Genomic DNA, 25,000 nt, shown 5'->3' with positions numbered 1-25,000 from the left:
GCCACGCTCTCACACCTGGGTTCAAATAGTACTGAAACAGAGGGACGGCCACGCTCTCACACCAGGGTTCAAATAGTACTGAAACAGAGGGACGGCCACGCTCTCACACCTGGGTTCAAATAGTACTGAAAATAATTTAAAATACTGTATCTGTGCTTGATTGAGCTCGCCTTTATTTTTATTTATTTATTTCACCTTTATTTAACCAGGTAGGCTAGTTGAGAACAAGTTCTCATTTGCAACTGCGACCTGGCCAAGATAAAGCATAGCAATTTGTCACATACAACAACACAGAGTTACACATGGAATAAACAAAACATACAGTCAATAATACAGTAGAAAAAAAATACAAAATAAAAGTCTATATACAGTGAGTGCAAATGAGGTAAGATAAGGGAGTTAAGGTAATAAATGGGCCATGGTGGCGAAGTAATTACAATATAGCAATTAAACACTGGAATGGTGGATGTGCAGAAGATGAATGTGCAAGTAGAGATACTTGGGTGCAAAGAAGCAAGATAAATAAATAAATACAGTATGGGGATGAGGTAGATAGATGGGCTGTTTCCAGATGGGCTATGTACAGATGCAGTGATCTGTGAGCTGCTCTGACAGTTGGTGCTTAAAGCTAGTGAGGGAGATATGAGTCTCAAGCTTCAGAGATTTTTGTAGTTCGTTTCAGTCATTGGCAGCAGAGAACTGGAAGGAGAGACGACCAAAGGAGGAATTGGCTTTGGGGGTGACCAGTGAGATATACCTGCTGGAGCGCGTGCTACGAGTGGGTGATGCTATGGTGACCAGTGAACTGAGATAAGATGGGGCTTTACCTAGCAGAGACTTGTAGATAACCTGTAGCCAGTGGGTTTGGCGACGAGTATGAAGCGAGGGCCAACCAACGAGAGCGTACAGGTCGCAGTGGTGGGTAGTATATGGGGCTTTGGTGACAAAACGGATGGCACTGTGATAGACTGCATCCAATTTGTTGAGTAGAGTGTTGGAGGCTATTTCATAGATGACATCGCCGAAGTCGAGGATCGGTAGGATGGTCAGTTTTACGAGGGTATGTTTGGCAGCATGAGTGAAGGATGCTTTGTTGCGATATAGGAAGCCGATTCTAGATTTAATTTTGGATTGGAGATGCTTAATGTGAGTCTGGAAGGAGAGTTTACAGTCTAACCAGACACATAGGTATTTGTAGTCCACGTATTCTAAGTCAGAGCCGTCCAGAGTAGTGATGCTGGACAGGCGAGCAGGTGCGGGCAGTGATTGATTGAATAGCATGCATTTAGTTTTACCTGCGTTTAAGAGCAGTTGGAGGCCACGGAAGGAGAGTTGTATGGCATTGAAGCTCGTCTGGAGGTTAGTTAACACAGTGTCCAAAGAGGGGCCAGAAGTATACAGAATGGTGTCGTCTGCGTAGAGGTGGATCAGAGAATCACCAGCAGCAAGAGCAACATCATTGATGTATACAGAGAAGAGAGTCGGCCCGAGAATTGAACCCTGTGGCACCCCCATAGAAACTGCCAGAGGTCCGGACAACAGGCCCTCAGATTTGACACACTAAACTCTATCAGAGAAGTAGTTAGTAAACCAGGCGAGGCAATCATTTGAGAAACCAAGGCTGTTGAGTCTGCCAATAAGAATGTGGTGATTGACAGAGTCGAAAGCCTTGGCCAGGTCGATGAATACGGCTGCACAGTAATGTCTCTTATCGATGGCTGTTATGATATCGTTTAGGACCTTGAGCGTGGCTGAGGTGCACCCATGACCAGCTCTGAAACCAGATTGCATAGCGGAGAAGTTACGGTGGGATTCGAAATGGTCGGTAATCTGTTTGTTAACTTGGCTTTCGAAGACCTTAGAAAGACAGGGTAGGATAGAAATAGGTCTGTAGCAGTTTGGGTCTAGAGTGTCACCCCCTTTGAAGAGGGGGATGACCACGGCAGCTTTCCAATCTTTGGGAATCTCAGACAATACGAAAGAGAGGTTGAACAGGCTAGTAATAGGAGCAAATAGGAACGGACCAAATAGGAAAGTCACAAACCCCACCCACCTGGAACTGCAGACAAGGCTAAAACAAACACTAAATTATTTCATATAGTATTTCAAATCAAATCAAATTTATTTTTAAAGCCCTTCTTACATCAGCTGATGTCACAAAGTGCTGTACAGAAACCCAGCCTAAAACCCCAAACAGCAAGCAATGCAGGTGTAGAAGCACGGTGGCTAGGAAAAACTCCCTAGAAAGGCCATAACCTAGGAAGAAACCTAGAGAGGAACCAGGCTATGAGGGGTGGCCAGTCCTCTTCTGGCTGTGCCGGGTGGAGATTATAACAGAACATGGCCAAGATGTTCAGATGTTCAAATGTTCATAGATGACCAGCAGAGTCAAATAATAATAATCACAGTGGTTGTCGAGGGTGCAACAGGTCAGCACCTCAGGAGTAAATGTATTTGAACCCAGCTCTGCATTCTGCACCACTCTACTAGGGCGACCATAGATAAATGTGTCTGTGTTCAGCCCTCAACAAGGGTAGGCTAGGTCCTCACACTGACATGAAGAGAGTTAGATCTGTAGTTCAATCTGCTCCTTTAAATGTACATTAAACCAGATGAAGTCTGCTCTAATTCAATGAAATCAAATGAAATGAGGTGTCTTAGAGAAAGTAGAGAGCAGGTTTGATTTAATGAGGGATAATGTCAGGGTAGTGTATGGAGGTAGTGATGTAGGGGATATGTGTGGTCTGTTTCCCTACACTGATCATTATAACATCCTGACTGACTGACGCTGCAGCAACCACAACTCATCGCAAACGCCTTTTAACTCGGGCTTTTACTGGGTACAATTAGGAAATGTCAAACTAATAAAGTTATTTGAAATCCTAGAGTCTGGGTGACAGGGAGAAATGAAAGAAGTACATTGTATCTAGTGTATGTGACACAGTAGCCCTGAGGACGTTCAGAGTGAACACTAACTGTATGCTGAATAAACATATTCCTTAAACTGAATAAAGTTGACTCCTTACACTGAATACTGAATATTTGCTTCTGACAAAACATGACCTTTAAATTACCTTTAAATGTTCTGATATACATGTAAGTATGAGTCTGACTTGTGTGTGTGTGTGCGCGCACATGTGTGTATGCACGCATGTGTGTGTGTGTGTGTGAGTGCGTGCGCATGTGTGTGTGTGAGACAGTCTTACCTTCACATTTCTGTGTGATCTCATTGAACTTGTGTCCAGCAGGACATTTACACTGGAAGGATCCAACAGTGTTGATACAGTTCCCACCCTGACACAGACCTGGGATGGCCTGGCACTCATCCACATCTACACACACAGAACACACTGTTAGCAGCACAGGATACACACACACACACACACACACACACACACACACACACACACACACACACACACACACACACACACACATATAAACACACACAGACACACACATATAAACACATGTTTACTTTACTATCCTTGTGGGAACCAAACAATGTATTCCCATTCAAAATCCTATTTTTACTAACCCTAACACTTAACCTAACCCTAACCCCAAACTCTAACCCTAAACCTAACCCCATCCCTAATTCTAACCCTAACCCTAAACCTAACCCTATCCCTAATTCTAACCCTAACCATAATTCTAACCCTAACCCTATCCCCAATTCTAACCCTAACCATAATTCTAACCCTAACCCTAAACCTAACCCCTAACCCTATCCCTAATTCTAACCCTAACCATAATTCTAACCCTTACCCTAGGACTTCTGGTCCCCATAAGGTTAGTAAAACCAAAAACAAACACACACGCTCACACATCCCCACATACTCACCCACCCACATACACCCACACTCATACACCCACACTCATACACCCACACTCATACAAATGAACAGAATACACAGTCCGTCCCAGTGTGTGAGAGCAGGGTGGAGATCGTCCCAGTGCGTGAGAGCAGGGTGGAGATCGTCCCAGTGAGTGAGAGCAGGGTGGAGATCGTCCCAGTGCGTGAGAGCAGGGTGGAGATCGTCCCAGTGAGTGAGAGCAGGGTGGAGATCGTCCCAGTGCGTGAGAACAGGGTGGAGATCGTCCCAGTGAGTGAGAGCAGGGTGGAGATCGTCCCAGTGCGTGAGAGCAGGGTGGAGATCGTCCCAGTGAGTGAGAGCAGGGTGGAGATCGTCCCAGTGCGTGAGAGCAGGGTGGAGATCGTCCCAGTGCGTGAGAGCAGGGTGGAGATCGTCCCAGTGCGTGAGAGCAGGGTGGAGATCGTCCCAGTGAGTGAGAGCAGGGTGGAGATCGTCCCAGTGTGTGAGAGCAGGGTGGAGATCGTCCCAGTGAGTGAGAGCAGGGTGGAGATCGTCCCAGTGAGTGAGAGCAGGGTGGAGATCTTCCAAGTGCGTGAGATCTTCTTGTTTAGAGTTCTCTTGGGGTTGTGTATGTCTGAGCTCACACACACACTCTTCCAAACACTTACCATCCCAACCTTGCTCTGTATGCATATGCATACACACACACACACACACACACACACACACACACACACACACACACACACACACACACACACACACACACACACACACACACACACACACACACACACGCACACGCACACACACAGGGAGTAGTAAATCAGAGTACAGCCTCTGCTATGCTACGTCCCTCAACCAGACGAGGAGAGAGAGAAGAGAGGGTTAAGAGAGGGGAGAATAGAGAAAAAGAGGGAGAGAGAGAGAGAGAGAGAGAGAGAGAGAGAGAGAGAGAGAGAGAGAGAGAGAGAGAGAGAGAGAGAGAGAGGAATGCCTCCCTCTGGAGAAATAGAGGAGAGGCCAAGAGTTGCAGAGAGTCTGATGCCCCAAACCCTGTCCTCAGGTCTCAGCTTCTATCCTCAGCTCCAGCCTCTGTCCTCAGGCCCTCAGCCCATGTCCTCAGGCCTGAGCCCCTGTCCTCAGGCCTCAGCTCCTGCCCTCAGGCCTCAGCCTCTCTCCTCAGACCTAGCCCTAGCCCCAACCCTAACCCAACCCCTACACCAGCCCCTGGCCCTAACATAGCCCCAACACTAACCCAACCCCTACACCAGCCCCTGGCCCTAACCCTAACCTAACCTAGCCCCAGCCCTAACCCAACCCCTACACCAGCCCCTAGCCCTAACCCTAACCTAGCCCCAGCCCTAACCCAACCCCAACCCTAGACATACTAGTTGAAGGGATATAGAGACTTTTCCCATTGAAATTAATCAAACCAAATCCAAACTCTGTATAAATGATAACGGACGTACATTTACAGTCTCCTCACTCTGTCCAGCTTGATAACAGTCATCTATAGTCTGTTCACTCTGTCCAGCTTGATAACAGTCATTTATAGTCTCGTCACTCTGTCCAGCTTGATAACAGTCATCTATAGTCTCACCAATCTGTCCAGCTTGATAACAGTCATCTATAGTCTCTTCACTCTGTCCAGTTTGATAACAGTCATCTATAGTCTCTTCACTCTGTCCAGTTTGATAACAGTCATTTATAGTCTCTTCACTCTGTCCAGCTTGATAACAGTCATCTATAGTCTCTTCACTCTGTCCAGCTTGATAACAGTCATTTATAGTCTCCTCACTCTGTCCAGCTTGATAACAGTTATATATAGTCTCTTCACTCTGTCCAGCTAGAAATCAGTCATCTATAGTTTCTTCACTCTGTCCAGCTTGATAACAGTCATCTATAGTCTCTTCACTCTGTCCAGCTTGATAACAGTCATATATAGTCTCTTCACTCTGTCCAGCTTGATAACAGTTATATATAGTCTCTTCACTCTGTCCAGCTTGATAACAGTCATCTTTAGTCTCTTCACTCTGTCCAGCTTGATAACAGTCATCTTTAGTCTATTCACTCTGTCCAGCTTGATAACAGTCATCTTTAGTCTATTCACTCTGTCCAGCTTGATAACAGTCATCTTTAGTCTCGTTACTCTGTCCAGCTTGATAACAGTCATTGAGAGTCTCTTCACTCTGTCCAGCTTGATAATAGTCATCTATAGTCTCTCCACTCTGTCCAGCTTGATAACAGTCATTTATAGTCTCTTCACTCTGTCCAGCTTGATAACAGTCATTTATAGTCTCCTCACTCTGTCCAGCTTGATAACAGTTATATATAGTCTCTTCACTCTGTCCAGCTTGAAATCAGTCATCTATAGTCTCACCACTCTGTCCAGCTTGATAACAGTCATCTATAGTTTCTTCACTCTGTCCAGCTTGATAACAGTCATCTATAGTCTCCTCACTCTGTCCAGCTTGATAACAGTCATCTATAGTCCTTTCACTCTGTCCAGCTTGATAGTCATTTATAGTCTCTTCACTCTGTCCAGCTTGATAACAGTCATCTATAGTCTCTTCACTCTGTCCAGCTTGATAACAGTCATCTATAGTCTCTTCACTCTGTCCAGCTTGATAACAGTCATATATAGTCTCTTCACTCTGTCCAGCTTGATAACAGTTATATATAGTCTCTTCACTCTGTCCAGCTTGAAATCAGTCATCTATAGTCTCCTCATTCTGTCCAGCTTGATAACAGTCATCTATAGTCTCTTCACTTTGTCCAGCTTGATAACAGTCATATATAGTCTCCTCATTCTGTCCAGCTTGACAACAGTCATCTATAGTCTCATCACTCTGTCCAGCTTGATAACAGTCATCTATAGTTTCTTCACTCTGTCCAGCTTGATAACAGTCATCTATAGTCACTTCACTCTGTCCAGCTTGATAACAGTCATCTTTAGTCTCTTCACTCTGTCCAGCTTGATAACAGTCATCTTTAGTCTATTCACTCTGTCCAGCTTGATAACAGTCATCTTTAGTCTATTCACTCTGTCCAGCTTGATAACAGTCATCTTTAGTCTCTTTACTCTGTCCAGCTTGATAACAGTTATATATAGTCTCTTCACTCTGTCCAGCTTGAAATCAGTCATCTATAGTCTCACCACTCTGTCCAGCTTGATAACAGTCATCTATAGTTTCTTCACTCTGTCCAGCTTGATAACAGTCATCTATAGTATCTTCACTCTGTCCAGCTTGATAACAGTCATCTATAGTCCTTTCACTCTGTCCAGCTTGATAACAGTCATCTATAGTCTCTTCACTCTGTCCAGCTTGATAACAGTCATCTATAGTCTCTTCACTCTGTCCAGCTTGATAACAGTCATATATAGTCTCTTCACTCTGTCCAGCTTGATAACAGTTATATATAGTTTCTTCACTCTGTCCAGCTTGATAACAGTCATCTATAGTCTCCTCATTCTGTCCAGCTTGATAACAGTCATCTATAGTCTCTTCACTTTGTCCAGCTTGATAACAGTCATATATAGTCTCCTCATTCTGTCCAGCTTGACAACAGTCATCTATAGTCTCATCACTCTGTCCAGCTTGATAACAGTCATCTATAGTTTCTTCACTCTGTCCAGCTTGATAACAGTCATCTATAGTCACTTCACTCTGTCCAGCTTGATAACAGTCATCTTTAGTCTCTTCACTCTGTCCAGCTTGATAACAGTCATCTTTAGTCTATTCACTCTGTCCAGCTTGATAACAGTCATCTTTAGTCTATTCACTCTGTCCAGCTTGATAACAGTCATCTTTAGTCTCTTTACTCTGTCCAGCTTGATAACAGTCATCGACAGTCTCTTCACTCTGTCCAGCTTGATAATAGTCATCTATAGTCTCTCCACTCTGTCCAGCTTGATAAGAGTCATTTATAGTCTCTTCACTCTGTCCAGCTTGATAACAGTCATTTATAGTCTCCTCACTCTGTCCAGCTTGATAACAGTTATATATAGTCTCTTCACTCTGTCCAGCTTGAAATCAGTCATCTATAGTCTCACCACTCTGTCCAGCTTGATAACAGTCATCTATAGTTTCTTCACTCTGTCCAGCTTGATAACAGTCATCTATAGTATCTTCACTCTGTCCAGCTTGATAACAATCATCTATAGTCCTTTCACTCTGTCCAGCTTGATAGTCATTTATAGTCTCTTCACTCTGTCCAGCTTGATAACAGTCACTATAGTCTTTTCACTCTGTCCAGCTTGATAACCGTCATTTATAGTCTCTTCACTCTGTCCAGCTTGATAACAGTCATCTATAGTCTCTTCACTCTGTCCAGCTTGATAACAGTCATCTATAGTCTCTTCACTCTGTCCAGCTTGATAACAGTCATCTATAGTCTCTTCACTCTGTCCAGCTTGATAACAGTCATCTATAGTCTTTTCACTCTGTTCAGCTTGATAACCATCATTTATAGTCTCTTCACTCTGTCCAGCTTGATAACAGTCATCTATAGTCTCTTCACTCTGTCCAGCTTGATAACAGTCATCTATAGTCTCTTCACTCTGTCCAGCTTGATAACAGTCATCTATAGTCTCTTCACTCTGTCCAGCTTGATAACAGTTATCTATAGTCTCGTCACTCTGTCCAGCTTGATAACAGTCATTTATAGTCTCCTCACTCTGTCCAGCTTGATAACAGTTATATATAGTCTCTTCACTCTGTCCAGCTTGAAATCAGTCATCTATAGTCTCATCACTCTGTCCAGCTTGATAACAGTCATCTATAGTTTCTTCACTCTGTCCAACTTGATAACAGTCATCTATAGTATCTTCACTCTGTCCAGCTTGATAACAGTCATCTATAGTCCTTTCACTCTGTCCAGCTTGATAGTCATTTATAGTCTCTTCACTCTGTCCAGCTTGATAACAGTCATCTATAGTCTTTTCACTCTGTCCAGCTTGATAACCGTCATTTATAGTCTCTTCACTCTGTCCAGCTTGATAACAGTCATCTATAGTCTCTTCACTCTGTCCAGCTTGATAACAGTCATCTATAGTCTCTTCACTCTGTCCAGCTTGATAACAGTCATATATAGTCTCTTCACTCCGTCCAGCTTGATAACAGTTATATATAGTCTCTTCACTCTGTCCAGCTTGAAATCAGTTATCTATAGTCTCACCAATCTGTCCAGCTTGATAACAGTCATCTATAGATTCTTCACTCTGTCCAGCTTGATAACCGTCATCTATAGTCTCCTCATTCTGTCCAGCTTGATAACAGTCATCTATAGTCTCTTCACTTTGTCCAGCTTGATAACAGTCATATATAGTCTCCTCATTCTGTCCAGCTTGACAACAGTCATCTATAGTCTCATCACTCTGTCCAGCTTGATAACAGTCATCTATAGTTTCTTCAATCTGTCCAGCTTGATAACAGTCATCTATAGTCACTTCACTCTGTCCAGCTTGATAACAGTCATCTTTAGTCTCTTCACTCTGTCCAGCTTGATAACAGTCATCTTTAGTCTATTCACTCTGTCCAGCTTGATAACAGTCATCTTTAGTCTATTCACTCTGTCCAGCTTGATAACAGTCATCTTTAGTCTCTTTACTCTGTCCAGCTTGATAACAGTCATCGAGAGTCTCTTCACTCTGTCCAGCTTGATAATAGTCATCTATAGTCTCTCCACTCTGTCCAGCTTGATAACAGTCATTTATAGTCTCTTCACTCTGTCCAGCTTGATAACAGTCATTTATAGTCTCCTCACTCTGTCCAGCTTGATAACAGTTATATATAGTCTCTCCACTCTGTCCAGCTTGAAATCAGTCATCTATAGTCTCACCACTCTGTCCAGCTTGATAACAGTCATCTATAGTTTCTTCACTCTGTCCAGCTTGATAACAGTCATCTATAGTCCTTTCACTCTGTCCAGCTTGATAGTCATTTATAGTCTCTTCACTCTGTCCAGCTTGATAACAGTCATCTATAGTCTTTTCACTCTGTCCAGCTTGATAACCGTCATTTATAGTCTCTTCACTCTGTCCAGCTTGATAACAGTCATCTATAGTCTCTTCACTCTGTCCAGCTTGATAACAGTCATCTATAGTCTCTTCACTCTGTCCAGCTTGATAACAGTTATCTATAGTCTTGTCACTCTGTCCAGCTTGATAACAGTCATTTATAGTCTCCTCACTCTGTCCAGCTTGATAACAGTTATATATAGTCTCTTCACTACGTCCAGCTTGAAATCAGTCATCTATAGTCTCCTCACTCTGTCCAGCTTGATAACAGTCATCTATAGTCTGTTCACTCTGTCCAGCTTGATAACAGTCATCTGTAGTATCTTCACTCTGTCCAGCTTGATAACAGTCATCTATAGTCCTTTCACTCTGTCCAGCTTGATAGTCATTTATAGTCTCTTCACTCTGTCCAGCTTGATAACAGTCATCTATAGTCTTTTCACTCTGTCCAGCTTGATAACCGTCATTTATAGTCTCTTCACTCTGTCCAGCTTGATAACAGTCATCTATAGTCTCTTCACTCTGTCCAGCTTGATAACAGTCATCTATAGTCTCTTCACTCTGTCCAGCTTGATAACAGTCATCTATAGTCTCTTCACTCTGTCCAGCTTGATAACAGTTATCTATAGTCTCGTCACTCTGTCCAGCTTGATAACAGTCATTTATAGTCTCCTCACTCTGTCCAGCTTGATAACAGTTATATATAGTCTCTTCACTCTGTCCAGCTTGAAATCAGTCATCTATAGTCTCCTCACTCTGTCCAGCTATATAACAGTCATCTATAGTTTGTTCACTCTGTCCAGCTTGATAACAGTCATTTATAGTCTCCTCACTCTGTCCAGCTTGATAACAGTCATCTATAGTCTCACCAATCTGTCCAGCTTGATAACAGTCATCTATAGTCTCTTCACTCTGTCCAGTTTGATAACAGTCATCTATAGTCTCTTCACTCTGTCCAGTTTGATAACAGTCATTTATAGTCTCTTTCACTCTGTCCAGCTTGATAACAGTCATCTATAGTCTCTTCACTCTGTCCAGCTTGATAACAGTCATTTATAGTCTCCTCACTCTGTCCAGCTTGATAACAGTTATATATAGTCTCTTCACTCTGTCCAGCTTGAAATCAGTCATCTATAGTTTCTTCACTCTGTCCAGCTTGATAACAGTCATCAATAGTCTCTTCACTCTGTCCAGCTTGATAACAGTTATATATAGTCTCTTCACTCTGTCCAGCTTGATAACAGTCATCTTTAGTCTCTTCACTCTGTCCAGCTTGATAACAGTCATCTATAGATTCTTCACTCTGTCCAGCTTGATAACCGTCATCTATAGTCTCCTCATTCTGTCCAGCTTGATAACAGTCATCTATAGTCTCTTCACTTTGTCCAGCTTGATAACAGTCATATATAGTCTCCTCATTCTGTCCAGCTTGACAACAGTCATCTATAGTCTCATCACTCTATCCAGCTTGATAACAGTCATCTATAGTTTCTTCAATCTGTCCAGCTTGATAACAGTCATCTATAGTCACTTCACTCTGTCCAGCTTGATAACAGTCATCTTTAGTCTCTTCACTCTGTCCAGCTTGATAACAGTCATCTTTAGTCTATTCACTCTGTCCAGCTTGATAACAGTCATCTTTAGTCTATTCACTCTGTCCAGCTTGATAACAGTCATCTTTAGTCTCTTTACTCTGTCCAGCTTGATAACAGTCATCGAGAGTCTCTTCACTCTGTCCAGCTTGATAATAGTCATCTATAGTCTCTCCACTCTGTCCAGCTTGATAACAGTCATTTATAGTCTCTTCACTCTGTCCAGCTTGATAACAGTCATTTATAGTCTCCTCACTCTGTCCAGCTTGATAACAGTTATATATAGTCTCTCCACTCTGTCCAGCTTGAAATCAGTCATCTATAGTCTCACCACTCTGTCCAGCTTGATAACAGTCATCTATAGTTTCTTCACTCTGTCCAGCTTGATAACAGTCATCTATAGTCCTTTCACTCTGTCCAGCTTGATAGTCATTTATAGTCTCTTCACTCTGTCCAGCTTGATAACAGTCATCTATAGTCTTTTCACTCTGTCCAGCTTGATAACCGTCATTTATAGTCTCTTCACTCTGTCCAGCTTGATAACAGTCATCTATAGTCTCTTCACTCTGTCCAGCTTGATAACAGTCATCTATAGTCTCTTCACTCTGTCCAGCTTGATAACAGTTATCTATAGTCTTGTCACTCTGTCCAGCTTGATAACAGTCATTTATAGTCTCCTCACTCTGTCCAGCTTGATAACAGTTATATATAGTCTCTTCACTACGTCCAGCTTGAAAAAAGTCATCTATAGTCTCCTCACTCTGTCCAGCTTGATAACAGTCATCTATAGTCTCTTCACTCTGTCCAGCTTGATAACAGTTATCTATAGTCTCGTCACTCTGTCCAGCTTGATAACAGTCATTTATAGTCTCCTCACTCTGTCCAGCTTGATAACAGTTATATATAGTCTCTTCACTCTGTCCAGCTTGAAATCAGTCATCTATAGTCTCATCACTCTGTCCAGCTTGATAACAGTCATCTATAGTTTCTTCACTCTGTCCAACTTGATAACAGTCATCTATAGTATCTTCACTCTGTCCAGCTTGATAACAGTCATCTATAGTCCTTTCACTCTGTCCAGCTTGATAGTCATTTATAGTCTCTTCACTCTGTCCAGCTTGATAACAGTCATCTATAGTCTTTTCACTCTGTCCAGCTTGATAACCGTCATTTATAGTCTCTTCACTCTGTCCAGCTTGATAACAGTCATCTATAGTCTCTTCACTCTGTCCAGCTTGATAACAGTCATCTATAGTCTCTTCACTCTGTCCAGCTTGATAACAGTCATATATAGTCTCTTCACTCCGTCCAGCTTGATAACAGTTATATATAGTCTCTTCACTCTGTCCAGCTTGAAATCAGTTATCTATAGTCTCACCAATCTGTCCAGCTTGATAACAGTCATCTATAGATTCTTCACTCTGTCCAGCTTGATAACCGTCATCTATAGTCTCCTCATTCTGTCCAGCTTGATAACAGTCATCTATAGTCTCTTCACTTTGTCCAGCTTGATAACAGTCATATATAGTCTCCTCATTCTGTCCAGCTTGACAACAGTCATCTATAGTCTCATCACTCTGTCCAGCTTGATAACAGTCATCTATAGTTTCTTCAATCTGTCCAGCTTGATAACAGTCATCTATAGTCACTTCACTCTGTCCAGCTTGATAACAGTCATCTTTAGTCTCTTCAATCTGTCCAGCTTGATAACAGTCATCTTTAGTCTATTCACTCTGTCCAGCTTGATAACAGTCATCTTTAGTCTATTCACTCTGTCCAGCTTGATAACAGTCATCTTTAGTCTCTTTACTCTGTCCAGCTTGATAACAGTCATCGAGAGTCTCTTCACTCTGTCCAGCTTGATAATAGTCATCTATAGTCTCTCCACTCTGTCCAGCTTGATAACAGTCATTTATAGTCTCTTCACTCTGTCCAGCTTGATAACAGTCATTTATAGTCTCCTCACTCTGTCCAGCTTGATAACAGTTATATATAGTCTCTCCACTCTGTCCAGCTTGAAATCAGTCATCTATAGTCTCACCACTCTGTCCAGCTTGATAACAGTCATCTATAGTTTCTTCACTCTGTCCAGCTTGATAACAGTCATCTATAGTCCTTTCACTCTGTCCAGCTTGATAGTCATTTATAGTCTCTTCACTCTGTCCAGCTTGATAACAGTCATCTATAGTCTTTTCACTCTGTCCAGCTTGATAACCGTCATTTATAGTCTCTTCACTCTGTCCAGCTTGATAACAGTCATCTATAGTCTCTTCACTCTGTCCAGCTTGATAACAGTCATCTATAGTCTCTTCACTCTGTCCAGCTTGATAACAGTTATCTATAGTCTTGTCACTCTGTCCAGCTTGATAACAGTCATTTATAGTCTCCTCACTCTGTCCAGCTTGATAACAGTTATATATAGTCTCTTCACTACGTCCAGCTTGAAATCAGTCATCTATAGTCTCCTCACTCTGTCCAGCTTGATAACAGTCATCTATAGTCTGTTCACTCTGTCCAGCTTGATAACAGTCATCTGTAGTATCTTCACTCTGTCCAGCTTGATAACAGTCATCTATAGTCCTTTCACTCTGTCCAGCTTGATAGTCATTTATAGTCTCTTCACTCTGTCCAGCTTGATAACAGTCATCTATAGTCTTTTCACTCTGTCCAGCTTGATAACCGTCATTTATAGTCTCTTCACTCTGTCCAGCTTGATAACAGTCATCTATAGTCTCTTCACTCTGTCCAGCTTGATAACAGTCATCTATAGTCTCTTCACTCTGTCCAGCTTGATAACAGTCATCTATAGTCTCTTCACTCTGTCCAGCTTGATAACAGTTATCTATAGTCTCGTCACTCTGTCCAGCTTGATAACAGTCATTTATAGTCTCCTCACTCTGTCCAGCTTGATAACAGTTATATATAGTCTCTTCACTCTGTCCAGCTTGAAATCAGTCATCTATAGTCTCCTCACTCTGTCCAGCTATATAACAGTCATCTATAGTTTGTTCACTCTGTCCAGCTTGATAACAGTCATTTATAGTCTCCTCACTCTGTCCAGCTTGATAACAGTCATCTATAGTCTCACCAATCTGTCCAGCTTGATAACAGTCATCTATAGTCTCTTCACTCTGTCCAGTTTGATAACAGTCATTTATAGTCTCTTTCACTCTGTCCAGCTTGATAACAGTCATCTATAGTCTCTTCACTCTGTCCAGCTTGATAACAGTCATTTATAGTCTCCTCACTCTGTCCAGCTTGATAACAGTTATATATAGTCTCTTCACTCTGTCCAGCTTGAAATCAGTCATCTATAGTTTCTTCACTCTGTCCAGCTTGATAACAGTCATCAATAGTCTCTTCACTCTGTCCAGCTTGATAACAGTTATATATAGTCTCTTCACTCTGTCCAGCTTGATAACAGTCATCTTTAGTCTCTTCACTCTGTCCAGCTTGATAACAGTCATCTATAGATTCTTCACTCTGTCCAGCTTGATAACCGTCATCTATAGTCTCCTCATTCTGTCCAGCTTGATAACAGTCATCTATAGTCTCTTCACTTTGTCCAGCTTGATAACAGTCATATATAGTCTCCTCATTCTGTCCAGCTTGACAACAGTCATCTATAGTCTCATCACTCTATCCAGCTTGATAACAGTCATCTATAGTTTCTTCAATCTGTCCAGCTTGATAACAGTCATCTATAGTCACTTCACTCTGTCCAGCTTGATAACAGTCATCTTTAGTCTCTTCACTCTGTCCAGCTTGATAACAGTCATCTTTAGTCTATTCACTCTGTCCAGCTTGATAACAGTCATCTTTAGTCTATTCACTCTGTCCAGCTTGATAACAGTCATCTTTAGTCTCTTTACTCTGTCCAGCTTGATAACAGTCATCGAGAGTCTCTTCACTCTGTCCAGCTTGATAATAGTCATTTATAGTCTCTTCACTCTGTCCAGCTTGATAACAGTCATTTATAGTCTCCTCACTCTGTCCAGCTTGATAACAGTTATATATAGTCTCTCCACTCTGTCCAGCTTGAAATCAGTCATCTATAGTCTCACCACTCTGTCCAGCTTGATAACAGTCATCTATAGTTTCTTCACTCTGTCCAGCTTGATAACAGTCATCTATAGTCCTTTCACTCTGTCCAGCTTGATAGTCATTTATAGTCTCTTCACTCTGTCCAGCTTGATAACAGTCATCTATAGTCTTTTCACTCTGTCCAGCTTGATAACCGTCATTTATAGTCTCTTCACTCTGTCCAGCTTGATAACAGTCATCTATAGTCTCTTCACTCTGTCCAGCTTGATAACAGTCATCTATAGTCTCTTCACTCTGTCCAGCTTGATAACAGTTATCTATAGTCTTGTCACTCTGTCCAGCTTGATAACAGTCATTTATAGTCTCCTCACTCTGTCCAGCTTGATAACAGTTATATATAGTCTCTTCACTACGTCCAGCTTGAAAAAAGTCATCTATAGTCTCCTCACTCTGTCCAGCTTGATAACAGTCATCTATAGTCTGTTCACTCTGTCCAGCTTGATAACAGTCATCTGTAGTATCTTCACTCTGTCCAGCTTGATAACAGTCATCTATAGTCCTTTCACTCTGTCCAGCTTGATAGTCATTTATAGTCTCTTCACTCTGTCCAGCTTGATAACAGTCATCTATAGTCTTTTCACTCTGTCCAGCTTGATAACCGTCATTTATAGTCTCTTCACTCTGTCCAGCTTGATAACAGTCATCTATAGTCTCTTCACTCTGTCCAGCTTGATAACAGTCATCTATAGTCTCTTCACTCTGTCCAGCTTGATAACAGTCATCTATAGTCTCTTCACTCTGTCCAGCTTGATAACAGTTATCTATAGTCTCGTCACTCTGTCCAGCTTGATAACAGTCATTTATAGTCTCCTCACTCTGTCCAGCTTGATAACAGTTATATATAGTCTCTTCACTCTGTCCAGCTTGAAATCAGTCATCTATAGTCTCCTCACTCTGTCCAGCTATATAACAGTCATCTATAGTTTGTTCACTCTGTCCAGCTTGATAACAGTCATTTATAGTCTCCTCACTCTGTCCAGCTTGATAACAGTCATCTATAGTCTCACCAATCTGTCCAGCTTGATAACAGTCATCTATAGTCTCTTCACTCTGTCCAGTTTGATAACAGTCATCTATAGTCTCTTCACTCTGTCCAGTTTGATAACAGTCATTTATAGTCTCTTTCACTCTGTCCAGCTTGATAACAGTCATCTATAGTCTCTTCACTCTGTCCAGCTTGATAACAGTCATTTATAGTCTCCTCACTCTGTCCAGCTTGATAACAGTTATATATAGTCTCTTCACTCTGTCCAGCTTGAAATCAGTCATCTATAGTTTCTTCACTCTGTCCAGCTTGATAACAGTCATCAATAGTCTCTTCACTCTGTCCAGCTTGATAACAGTTATATATAGTCTCTTCACTCTGTCCAGCTTGATAACAGTCATCTTTAGTCTCTTCACTCTGTCCAGCTTGATAACAGTCATCTTTAGTCTATTCACTCTGTCCAGCTTGATAACAGTCATTGAGAGTCTCTTCACTCTGTCCAGCTTGATAATAGTCATCTATAGTCTCTCCACTCTGTCCAGCTTGATAACAGTCATTTATAGTCTCTTCACTCTGTCCAGCTTGATAACAGTCATTTATAGTCTCCTCACTCTGTCCAGCTTGATAACAGTTATATATAGTCTCTTCACTCTGTCCAGCTTGAAATCAGTCATCTATAGTCTCACCACTCTGTCCAGCTTGATAACAGTCATCTATAGTTTCTTCACTCTGTCCAGCTTGATAACAGTCATCTATAGTCTCCTCACTCTGTCCAGCTTGATAACAGTCATCTATAGTCCTTTCACTCTGTCCAGCTTGATAGTCATTTATAGTCTCTTCACTCTGTCCAGCTTGATAACAGTCATCTATAGTCTTTTCACTCTGTCCAGCTTGATAACCGTCATTTATAGTCTCTTCACTCTGTCCAGCTTGATAACAGTCATCTATAGTCTCTTCACTCTGTCCAGCTTGATAACAGTCATCTATAGTCTCTTCACTCTGTCCAGCTTGATAACAGTCATCTATAGTCTCTTCACTCTGTCCAGCTTGATAACAGTTATCTATAGTCTCACCACTCTGTCCAGCTTGATAACAGTCATCTATAGTTTCTTCACTCTGTCCAGCTTGATAACAGTCATCTATAGTATCTTCACTCTGTCCAGCTTGATAACAGTCATCTATAGTCCTTTCACTCTGTCCAGCTTGATAGTCATTTATAGTCTCTTCACTCTGTCCAGCTTGATAACAGTCATCTATAGTCTTTTCACTCTGTCCAGCTTGATAACCGTCATTTATAGTCTCTTCACTCTGTCCAGCTTGATAACAGTCATCTATAGTCTCTTCACTCTGTCCAGCTTGATAACAGTCATCTATAGTCTCTTCACTCTGTCCAGCTTGATAACAGTCATCTATAGTCTCTTCACTCTGTCCAGCTTGATAACAGTTATCTATAGTCTCGTCACTCTGTCCAGCTTGATAACAGTCATTTATAGTCTCCTCACTCTGTCCAGCTTGATAACAGTTATATATAGTCTCTTCACTCTGTCCAGCTTGAAATCAGTCATCTATAGTCTCACCACTCTGTCCAGGTTGATAACAGTCATCTATAGTTTCTTCACTCTGTCCAGCTTGATAACAGTCATCTATAGTATCTTCACTCTGTCCAGCTTGATAACAGTCATCTATAGTCCTTTCACTCTGTCCAGCTTGATAGTCATTTATAGTCTCTTCACTCTGTCCAGCTTGATAACAGTCATCTATAGTCTTTTCACTCTGTCCAGCTTGATAACCGTCATTTATAGTCTCTTCACTCTGTCCAGCTTGATAACAGTCATCTATAGTCTCTTCACTCTGTCCAGCTTGATAACAGTCATTTATAGTCTCCTCACTCTGTCCTGCTTGATAACAGTTATATATAGTCTCTTCACTCTGTCCAGCTTGAAATCAGTCATCTATAGTTTCTTCACTCTGTCCAGCTTGATAACAGTCATCTATAGTCTCTTCAATCTGTCCAGCTTGATAACAGTCATATATAGTCTCTTCACTCTGTCCAGCTTAATAACAGTTATATATAGTCTCTTCAGTCTGTCCAGCTTGATAACAGTCATGTTTAGTCTCTTCACTCTGTCCAGCTTGATAACAGTCATCTTTAGTCTATTCACTCTGTCCAGCTTGATAACAGTCATCTTTAGTCTATTCACTCTGTCCAGCTTGATAACAGTCATCTTTAGTCTCTTTACTCTGTCCAGCTTGATAACAGTCATTGAGAGTCTCTTCACTCTGTCCAGCTTGATAATAGTCATCTATAGTCTCTCCACTCTGTCCAGCTTGATAACAGTCATCTATAGTCTCTTCACTCTGTCCAGCTTGATAACAGTTATCTATAGTCTCGTCACTCTGTCCAGCTTAATAACAGTCATTTATAGTCTCCTCACTCTGTCCAGCTTGATAACAGTTATATATAGTCTCTTCACTATGTCCAGCTTGAAATCAGTCATCTATAGTCTCCTCACTCTGTCCAGCTTGATAACAGTCATCTATAGTCTGTTCACTCTGTCCAGCTTGATAACAGTCATCTATAGTATCTTCACTCTGTCCAGCTTAATAACAGTCATCTATAGTCCTTTCACTCTGTCCAGCTTGATAGTCATCTATAGTCACTTCACTCTGTCCAGCTTGATAACCGTCATTTATAGTCTCTTCACTCTGTCCAGCTTGATAACAGTCATCTATAGTCTCTTCACTCTGTCCAGCTTGATAACAGTCATCTATAGTCTCTTCACTCTGTCCAGCTTGATAACAGTCATCTATAGTCTCATTAACTCTGTCCAGCTTGATAACAGTTATCTATAGTCTCGTCACTCTGTCCAGCTTGATAACAGTCATTTATAGTCTCCTCACTCTGTCCAGCTTGATAACAGTTATATATAGTCTCTTATCTCTGTCCAGCTTGAAATCAGTCATCTATAGTCTCCTCACTCTGTCCAGCTTGATAACAGTCATCTATAGTCTGTTCACTCTGTCCAGCTTGATAACAGTCATTTATAGTCTCCTCACTCTGTCCAGCTTGATAACAGTCATCTATAGTCTCACCAATCTGTCCAGCTTGATAACAGTCATCTATAGTCTCTTCACTCTGTCCAGTTTGATAACAGTCATCTATAGTCTCTTCACTCTGTCCAGTTTGATAACAGTCATTTATAGTCTCTTTCACTCTGTCCAGCTTGATAACAGTTATATATAGTCTCTTCACTCTGTCCAGCTTGAAATCAGTCATGTATAGTTTCTTCACTCTGTCCAGCTTGATAACAGTCATCAATAGTCTCTTCACTCTGTCCAGCTTGATAACAGTTATATATAGTCTCTTCACTCTGTCCAGCTTGATAACAGTCATCTTTAGTCTCTTCACTCTGTCCAGCTTGATAACAGTCATCTTTAGTCTATTCACTCTGTCCAGCTTGATAACAGTCATCTTTAGTCTATTCACTCTGTCCAGCTTGATAACAGTCATCTTTAGTCTCGTTACTCTGTCCAGCTTGATAACAGTCATTGAGAGTCTCTTCACTCTGTCCAGCTTGATAATAGTCATCTATAGTCTCTCCACTCTGTCCAGCTTGATAACAGTCATTTATAGTCTCTTTACTCTGTCCAGCTTGATAACAGTCATTTATAGTCTCCTCACTCTGTCCAGCTTGATAACAGTTATATATAGTCTCTTCACTCTGTCCAGCTTGAAATCAGTCATCTATAGTCTCACCACTCTGTCCAGCTTGATAACAGTCATCTATAGTTTCTTCACTCTGTCCAGCTTGATAACAGTCATCTATAGTCTCCTCACTCTGTCCAGCTTGATAACAGTCATCTATAGTCCTTTCACTCTGTCCAGCTTGATAGTCATTTATAGTCTCTTCACTCTGTCCAGCTTGATAACAGTCATCTATAGTCTTTTCACTCTGTCCAGCTTGATAACCGTCATTTATAGTCTCTTCACTCTGTCCAGCTTGATAACAGTCATCTATAGTCTCTTCACTCTGTCCAGCTTGATAACAGTCATCTATAGTCTCTTCACTCTGTCCAGCTTGATAACAGTCATCTATAGTCTCTTCACTCTGTCCAGCTTGATAACAGTTATCTATAGTCTCGTCACTCTGTCCAGCTTGATAACAGTCATTTATAGTCTCCTCACTCTGTCCAGCTTGATAACAGTTATATATAGTCTCTTCACTCTGTCCAGCTTGAAATCAGTCATCTATAGTCTCACCACTCTGTCCAGCTTGATAACAGTCATCTATAGTTTCTTCACTCTGTCCAGCTTGATAACAGTCATCTATAGTATCTTCACTCTGTCCAGCTTGATAACAGTCATCTATAGTCCTTTCACTCTGTCCAGCTTGATAGTCATTTATAGTCTCTTCACTCTGTCCAGCTTGATAACAGTCATCTATAGTCTTTTCACTCTGTCCAGCTTGATAACCGTCATTTATAGTCTCTTCACTCTGTCCAGCTTGATAACAGTCATCTATAGTCTCTTCACTCTGTCCAGCTTGATAACAGTCATCTATAGTCTCTTCACTCTGTCCAGCTTGATAACAGTCATCTATAGTCTCTTCACTCTGTCCAGCTTGATAACAGTTATCTATAGTCTCGTCACTCTGTCCAGCTTGATAACAGTCATTTATAGTCTCCTCACTCTGTCCAGCTTGATAACAGTTATATATAGTCTCTTCACTCTGTCCAGCTTGAAATCAGTCATCTATAGTCTCACCACTCTGTCCAGCTTGATAACAGTCATCTATAGTTTCTTCACTCTGTCCAGCTTGATAACAGTCATCTATAGTATCTTCACTCTGTCCAGCTTGATAACAGTCATCTATAGTCCTTTCACTCTGTCCAGCTGGATAGTCATTTATAGTCTCTTCACTCTGTCCAGCTTGATAACAGTCATCTATAGTCTTTTCACTCTGTCCAGCTTGATAACCGTCATTTATAGTCTCTTCACTCTGTCCAGCTTGATAACAGTCATCTATAGTCTCTTCACTCTGTCCAGCTTGATAACAGTCATCTATAGTCTCTTCACTCTGTCCAGCTTGATAACAGTCATCTATAGTCTCTTCACGCTGTCCAGCTTGATAACAGTTATCTATAGTCTCGTCACTCTGTCCAGCTTGATAACAGTCATTTATAGTCTCTTCACTCTGTCCAGCTTGATAGTCATTTATAGTCTCTTCACTCTGTCCAGCTTGATAACAGTCATCTATAGTCTCTTCACTCTGTCCAGCTTGATAACAGTCATATATAGTCTCTTCACTCTGTCCAGCTTGATAACAGTTATATATAGTCTCTTCACTCTGTCCAGCTTGAAATCAGTCATCTATAGTCTCACCAATCTGTCCAGCTTGATAACAGTCATCTATAGTTTCTTCACTCTGTCCAGCTTGATAACAGTCATCTATAGTCTCCTCATTCTGTCCAGCTTGATAACAGTCATCTATAGTCTCTTCACTTTGTCCAGCTTGATAACAGTCATATATAGTCTCCTCATTCTGTCCAGCTTGACAACAGTCATCTATAGTCTCATCACTCTGTCCAGCTTGATAACAGTCATCTATAGTTTCTTCACTCTGTCCAGCTTGATAACAGTCATCTATAGTCACTTCACTCTGTCCAGCTTGATAACAGTCATCTTTAGTCTCTTCACTCTGTCCAGCTTGATAACAGTCATCTTTAGTCTATTCACTCTGTCCAGCTTGATAACAGTCATCTTTAGTCTATTCACTCTGTCCAGCTTGATAACAGTCATCTTTAGTCTCTTTACTCTGTCCAGCTTGATAACAGTCATCGAGAGTCTCTTCACTCTGTCCAGCTTGATAATAGTCATCTATAGTCTCTCCACTGTGTCCAGCTTGATAACAGTCATTTATAGTCTCTTCACTCTGTCCAGCTTGATAACAGTCATTTATAGTCTCCTCACTCTGTCCAGCTTGATAACAGTTATATATAGTCTCTTCACTCTGTCCAGCTTGAAATCAGTCATCTATAGTCTCACCACTCTGTCCAGCTTGATAACAGTCATCTATAGTTTCTTCACTCTGTCCAGCTTGATAACAGTCATCTATAGTATCTTCACTCTGTCCAGCTTGATAACAGTAATCTATAGTCCTTTCACTCTGTCCAGCTTGATAGTCATTTATAGTCTCTTCACTCTGTCCAGCTTGATAACAGTCATCTATAGTCTTTTCACTCTGTCCAGCTTGATAACCGTCATTTATAGTCTCTTCACTCTGTCCAGCTTGATAACAGTCATCTATAGTCTCTTCACTCTGTCCAGCTTGACAACAGTCATCTATAGTCTCTTCACTCTGTCCAGCTTGATAACAGTCATCTATAGTCTCTTCACTCTGTCCAGCTATATAACAGTTATCTATAGTCTCGTCACTCTGTCCAGCTTGATAACAGTCATTTATAGTCTCCTCACTCTGTCCAGCTTGATAACAGTTATATATAGTCTCTTCACTCTGTCCAGCTTGAAATCAGTCATCTATAGTCTCACCACTCTGTCCAGCTTGATAACAGTCATCTATAGTTTCTTCACTCTGTCCAGCTTGATAACAGTCATCTATAGTATCTTCACTCTGTCCAGCTTGATAACAGTCATCTATAGTCCTTTCACTCTGTCCAGCTTGATAGTCATTTATAGTCTCTTCACTCTGTCCAGCTTGATAACAGTCATCTATAGTCTTTTCACTCTGTCCAGCTTGATAACCGTCATCTATAGTCTCTCCACTCTGTCCAGCTTGATAACAGTCATCTATAGTCTCTTCACTCTGTCCAGCTTGATAACAGTCATCTATAGTCACTTCACTCTGTCCAGCTTGATAACAGTCATCTTTAGTCTCTTCACTCTGTCCAGCTTGATAACAGTCATCTTTAGTCTATTCACTCTGTCCAGCTTGATAACAGTCATCTTTAGTCTATTCACTCCGTCCAGCTTGATAACAGTCATCTTTAGTCTCTTTACTCTGTCCAGCTTGATAACAGTCATCTATTGTCTCTTCACTCTGTCCAGCTTGATAACAGTCATCTATAGTATCTCCAGTTTGTCCAGCTTGATAACAGTCATATATAGTATCTCCAGTTTGTCCAGCTTGATAACAGTCATCGAAACGAAAGCTAGACAGTCAGCGAGCATCGAAAATTCCAAAAGCGATGGATATTGGACAAATTGTACAACATTTTGACGGCAAAGAAATATAATCCATTTTAAGAGCAGCCCTCCGGACCGCAGCCCTCCGGCCCTCCGGACCGCTCTTAAAGGGACACAGGCCAGACAGACAGAGAGTCTCTAATAGAGGGGGAGAAGGATATCTATTTCTGTTCGTTTTCCAGTATGTTGTGTTTCTGGACCATAATGTTGCTGGGTCTGGGTCAGGGCTGGACCATAATGTTGTTGGGTCTGGGTCAGGGCTGAACCATAATGTTGGGTCTGGATCAGGGCTGGACCATAATGTTGGGTCTGGGTCAGGGCTGGACCATAATGTTGCTGGGTCTGGGTCAGGGCTGGACCATAATGTTGTTCTGGGTCTGGGTCAGGGCTGGACCATAATGTTGTTGCGTCTGGGTCAGGGCTGGACCATAATGTTGTTGTGTCTGGGTCAGGGCTGGACCATAATGTTGTTCTGGGTCAGGGCTGGAGCATAATGTTGGGTCTGGGTCAGGGCTGGAGCATAATGTTGTTCTGGGTCAGGACTGGACCATAATGTTGTTGGGTCTGGGTCAGGGCTGGACCATAATGTTGCTCTGGGTCAGGGCTGGAGCATAATCTTGGGTCTGGATCAGGGCTGGAGCATAATGTTGTTCTGGGTCAGGACTGGACCATAATGTTGTTGGGTCTGGGTCAGGGCTGGACCATAATGTTGTTCTGGGTCAGGACTGGACCATAATGTTGGGTCTGGGTCAGGGCTGGACCATAATGTTGTTCTGGGTCAGGACTGGACCATAATGTTGGGTCTGGGTCAGGGCTGGACCATAATGTTGTTCTGGGTCAGGGCTGGAGCATAATGTTGTTCTGGGTCAGGGCTGGACCATAATGTTGTTCTGGGTCAGGGCTGGAGCATAATGTTGGGTCTGGGTCAGGGCTGGACCATTGCTGTGTTACCAGAAATGAGCTGCTCACCCACGTGGTGCTGCCAGTGACCCGTGTTCCTCTCTCTGACAGCCCCGCCGCGGTGGGTGTCTGCCGGCATTCTTTACCCAGGAGGTACCCTGACACCCAACCCTCATTTAACCCAATGGATGGGTAGGGGGTGGGTACTCTGGGTTAAGTTGGAGAAAGAGGGAGAGACGGACACACAGACACACACCTACACTGAGCGCAGGTGTGTTACCGTACCTTGACAAGCTCCAGAACGGTGGTTGGGTATAAATCCTCTCCTGCAGGGGTGAGGCTGGGCAGGGCACATCTCACAGGGGTGTCCCCATG

General features: G+C 42.0%; 1 protein-coding gene across 3 annotated transcripts in view; it reads right to left on the bottom strand.

Annotated features, from left to right (window-relative positions):
* LOC106595265 (fibrillin-1) overlaps positions 1-25,000 on the bottom strand; it is a 169,136-nt gene that overhangs the window by 122,781 nt on the left and 21,355 nt on the right. For all 3 annotated transcript variants that reach the window (XM_082957870.1, XM_082957869.1, XM_082957868.1), the window contains exons 7-8: positions 24,911-25,000; positions 3,207-3,332 (exon numbers count right to left, since the gene is read on the bottom strand). The exon at positions 24,911-25,000 is cut by the window's right edge and continues 108 nt beyond it. In XM_082957870.1, coding sequence (XP_082813996.1) covers positions 3,207-3,332; positions 24,911-25,000 — 216 coding nt within the window. The remainder of the gene's footprint in view (positions 1-3,206; positions 3,333-24,910) is intronic.

This window comes from Salmo salar, chromosome 11 (genome assembly GCF_965601325.2).
Source record: "Salmo salar chromosome 11, fSalSal1, whole genome shotgun sequence".
NCBI lineage: Eukaryota > Metazoa > Chordata > Actinopteri > Salmoniformes > Salmonidae > Salmo > Salmo salar.
Note: the sequence above shows the minus strand (reverse complement) of the source record. Positions and strands in the feature narration are given on the sequence as shown.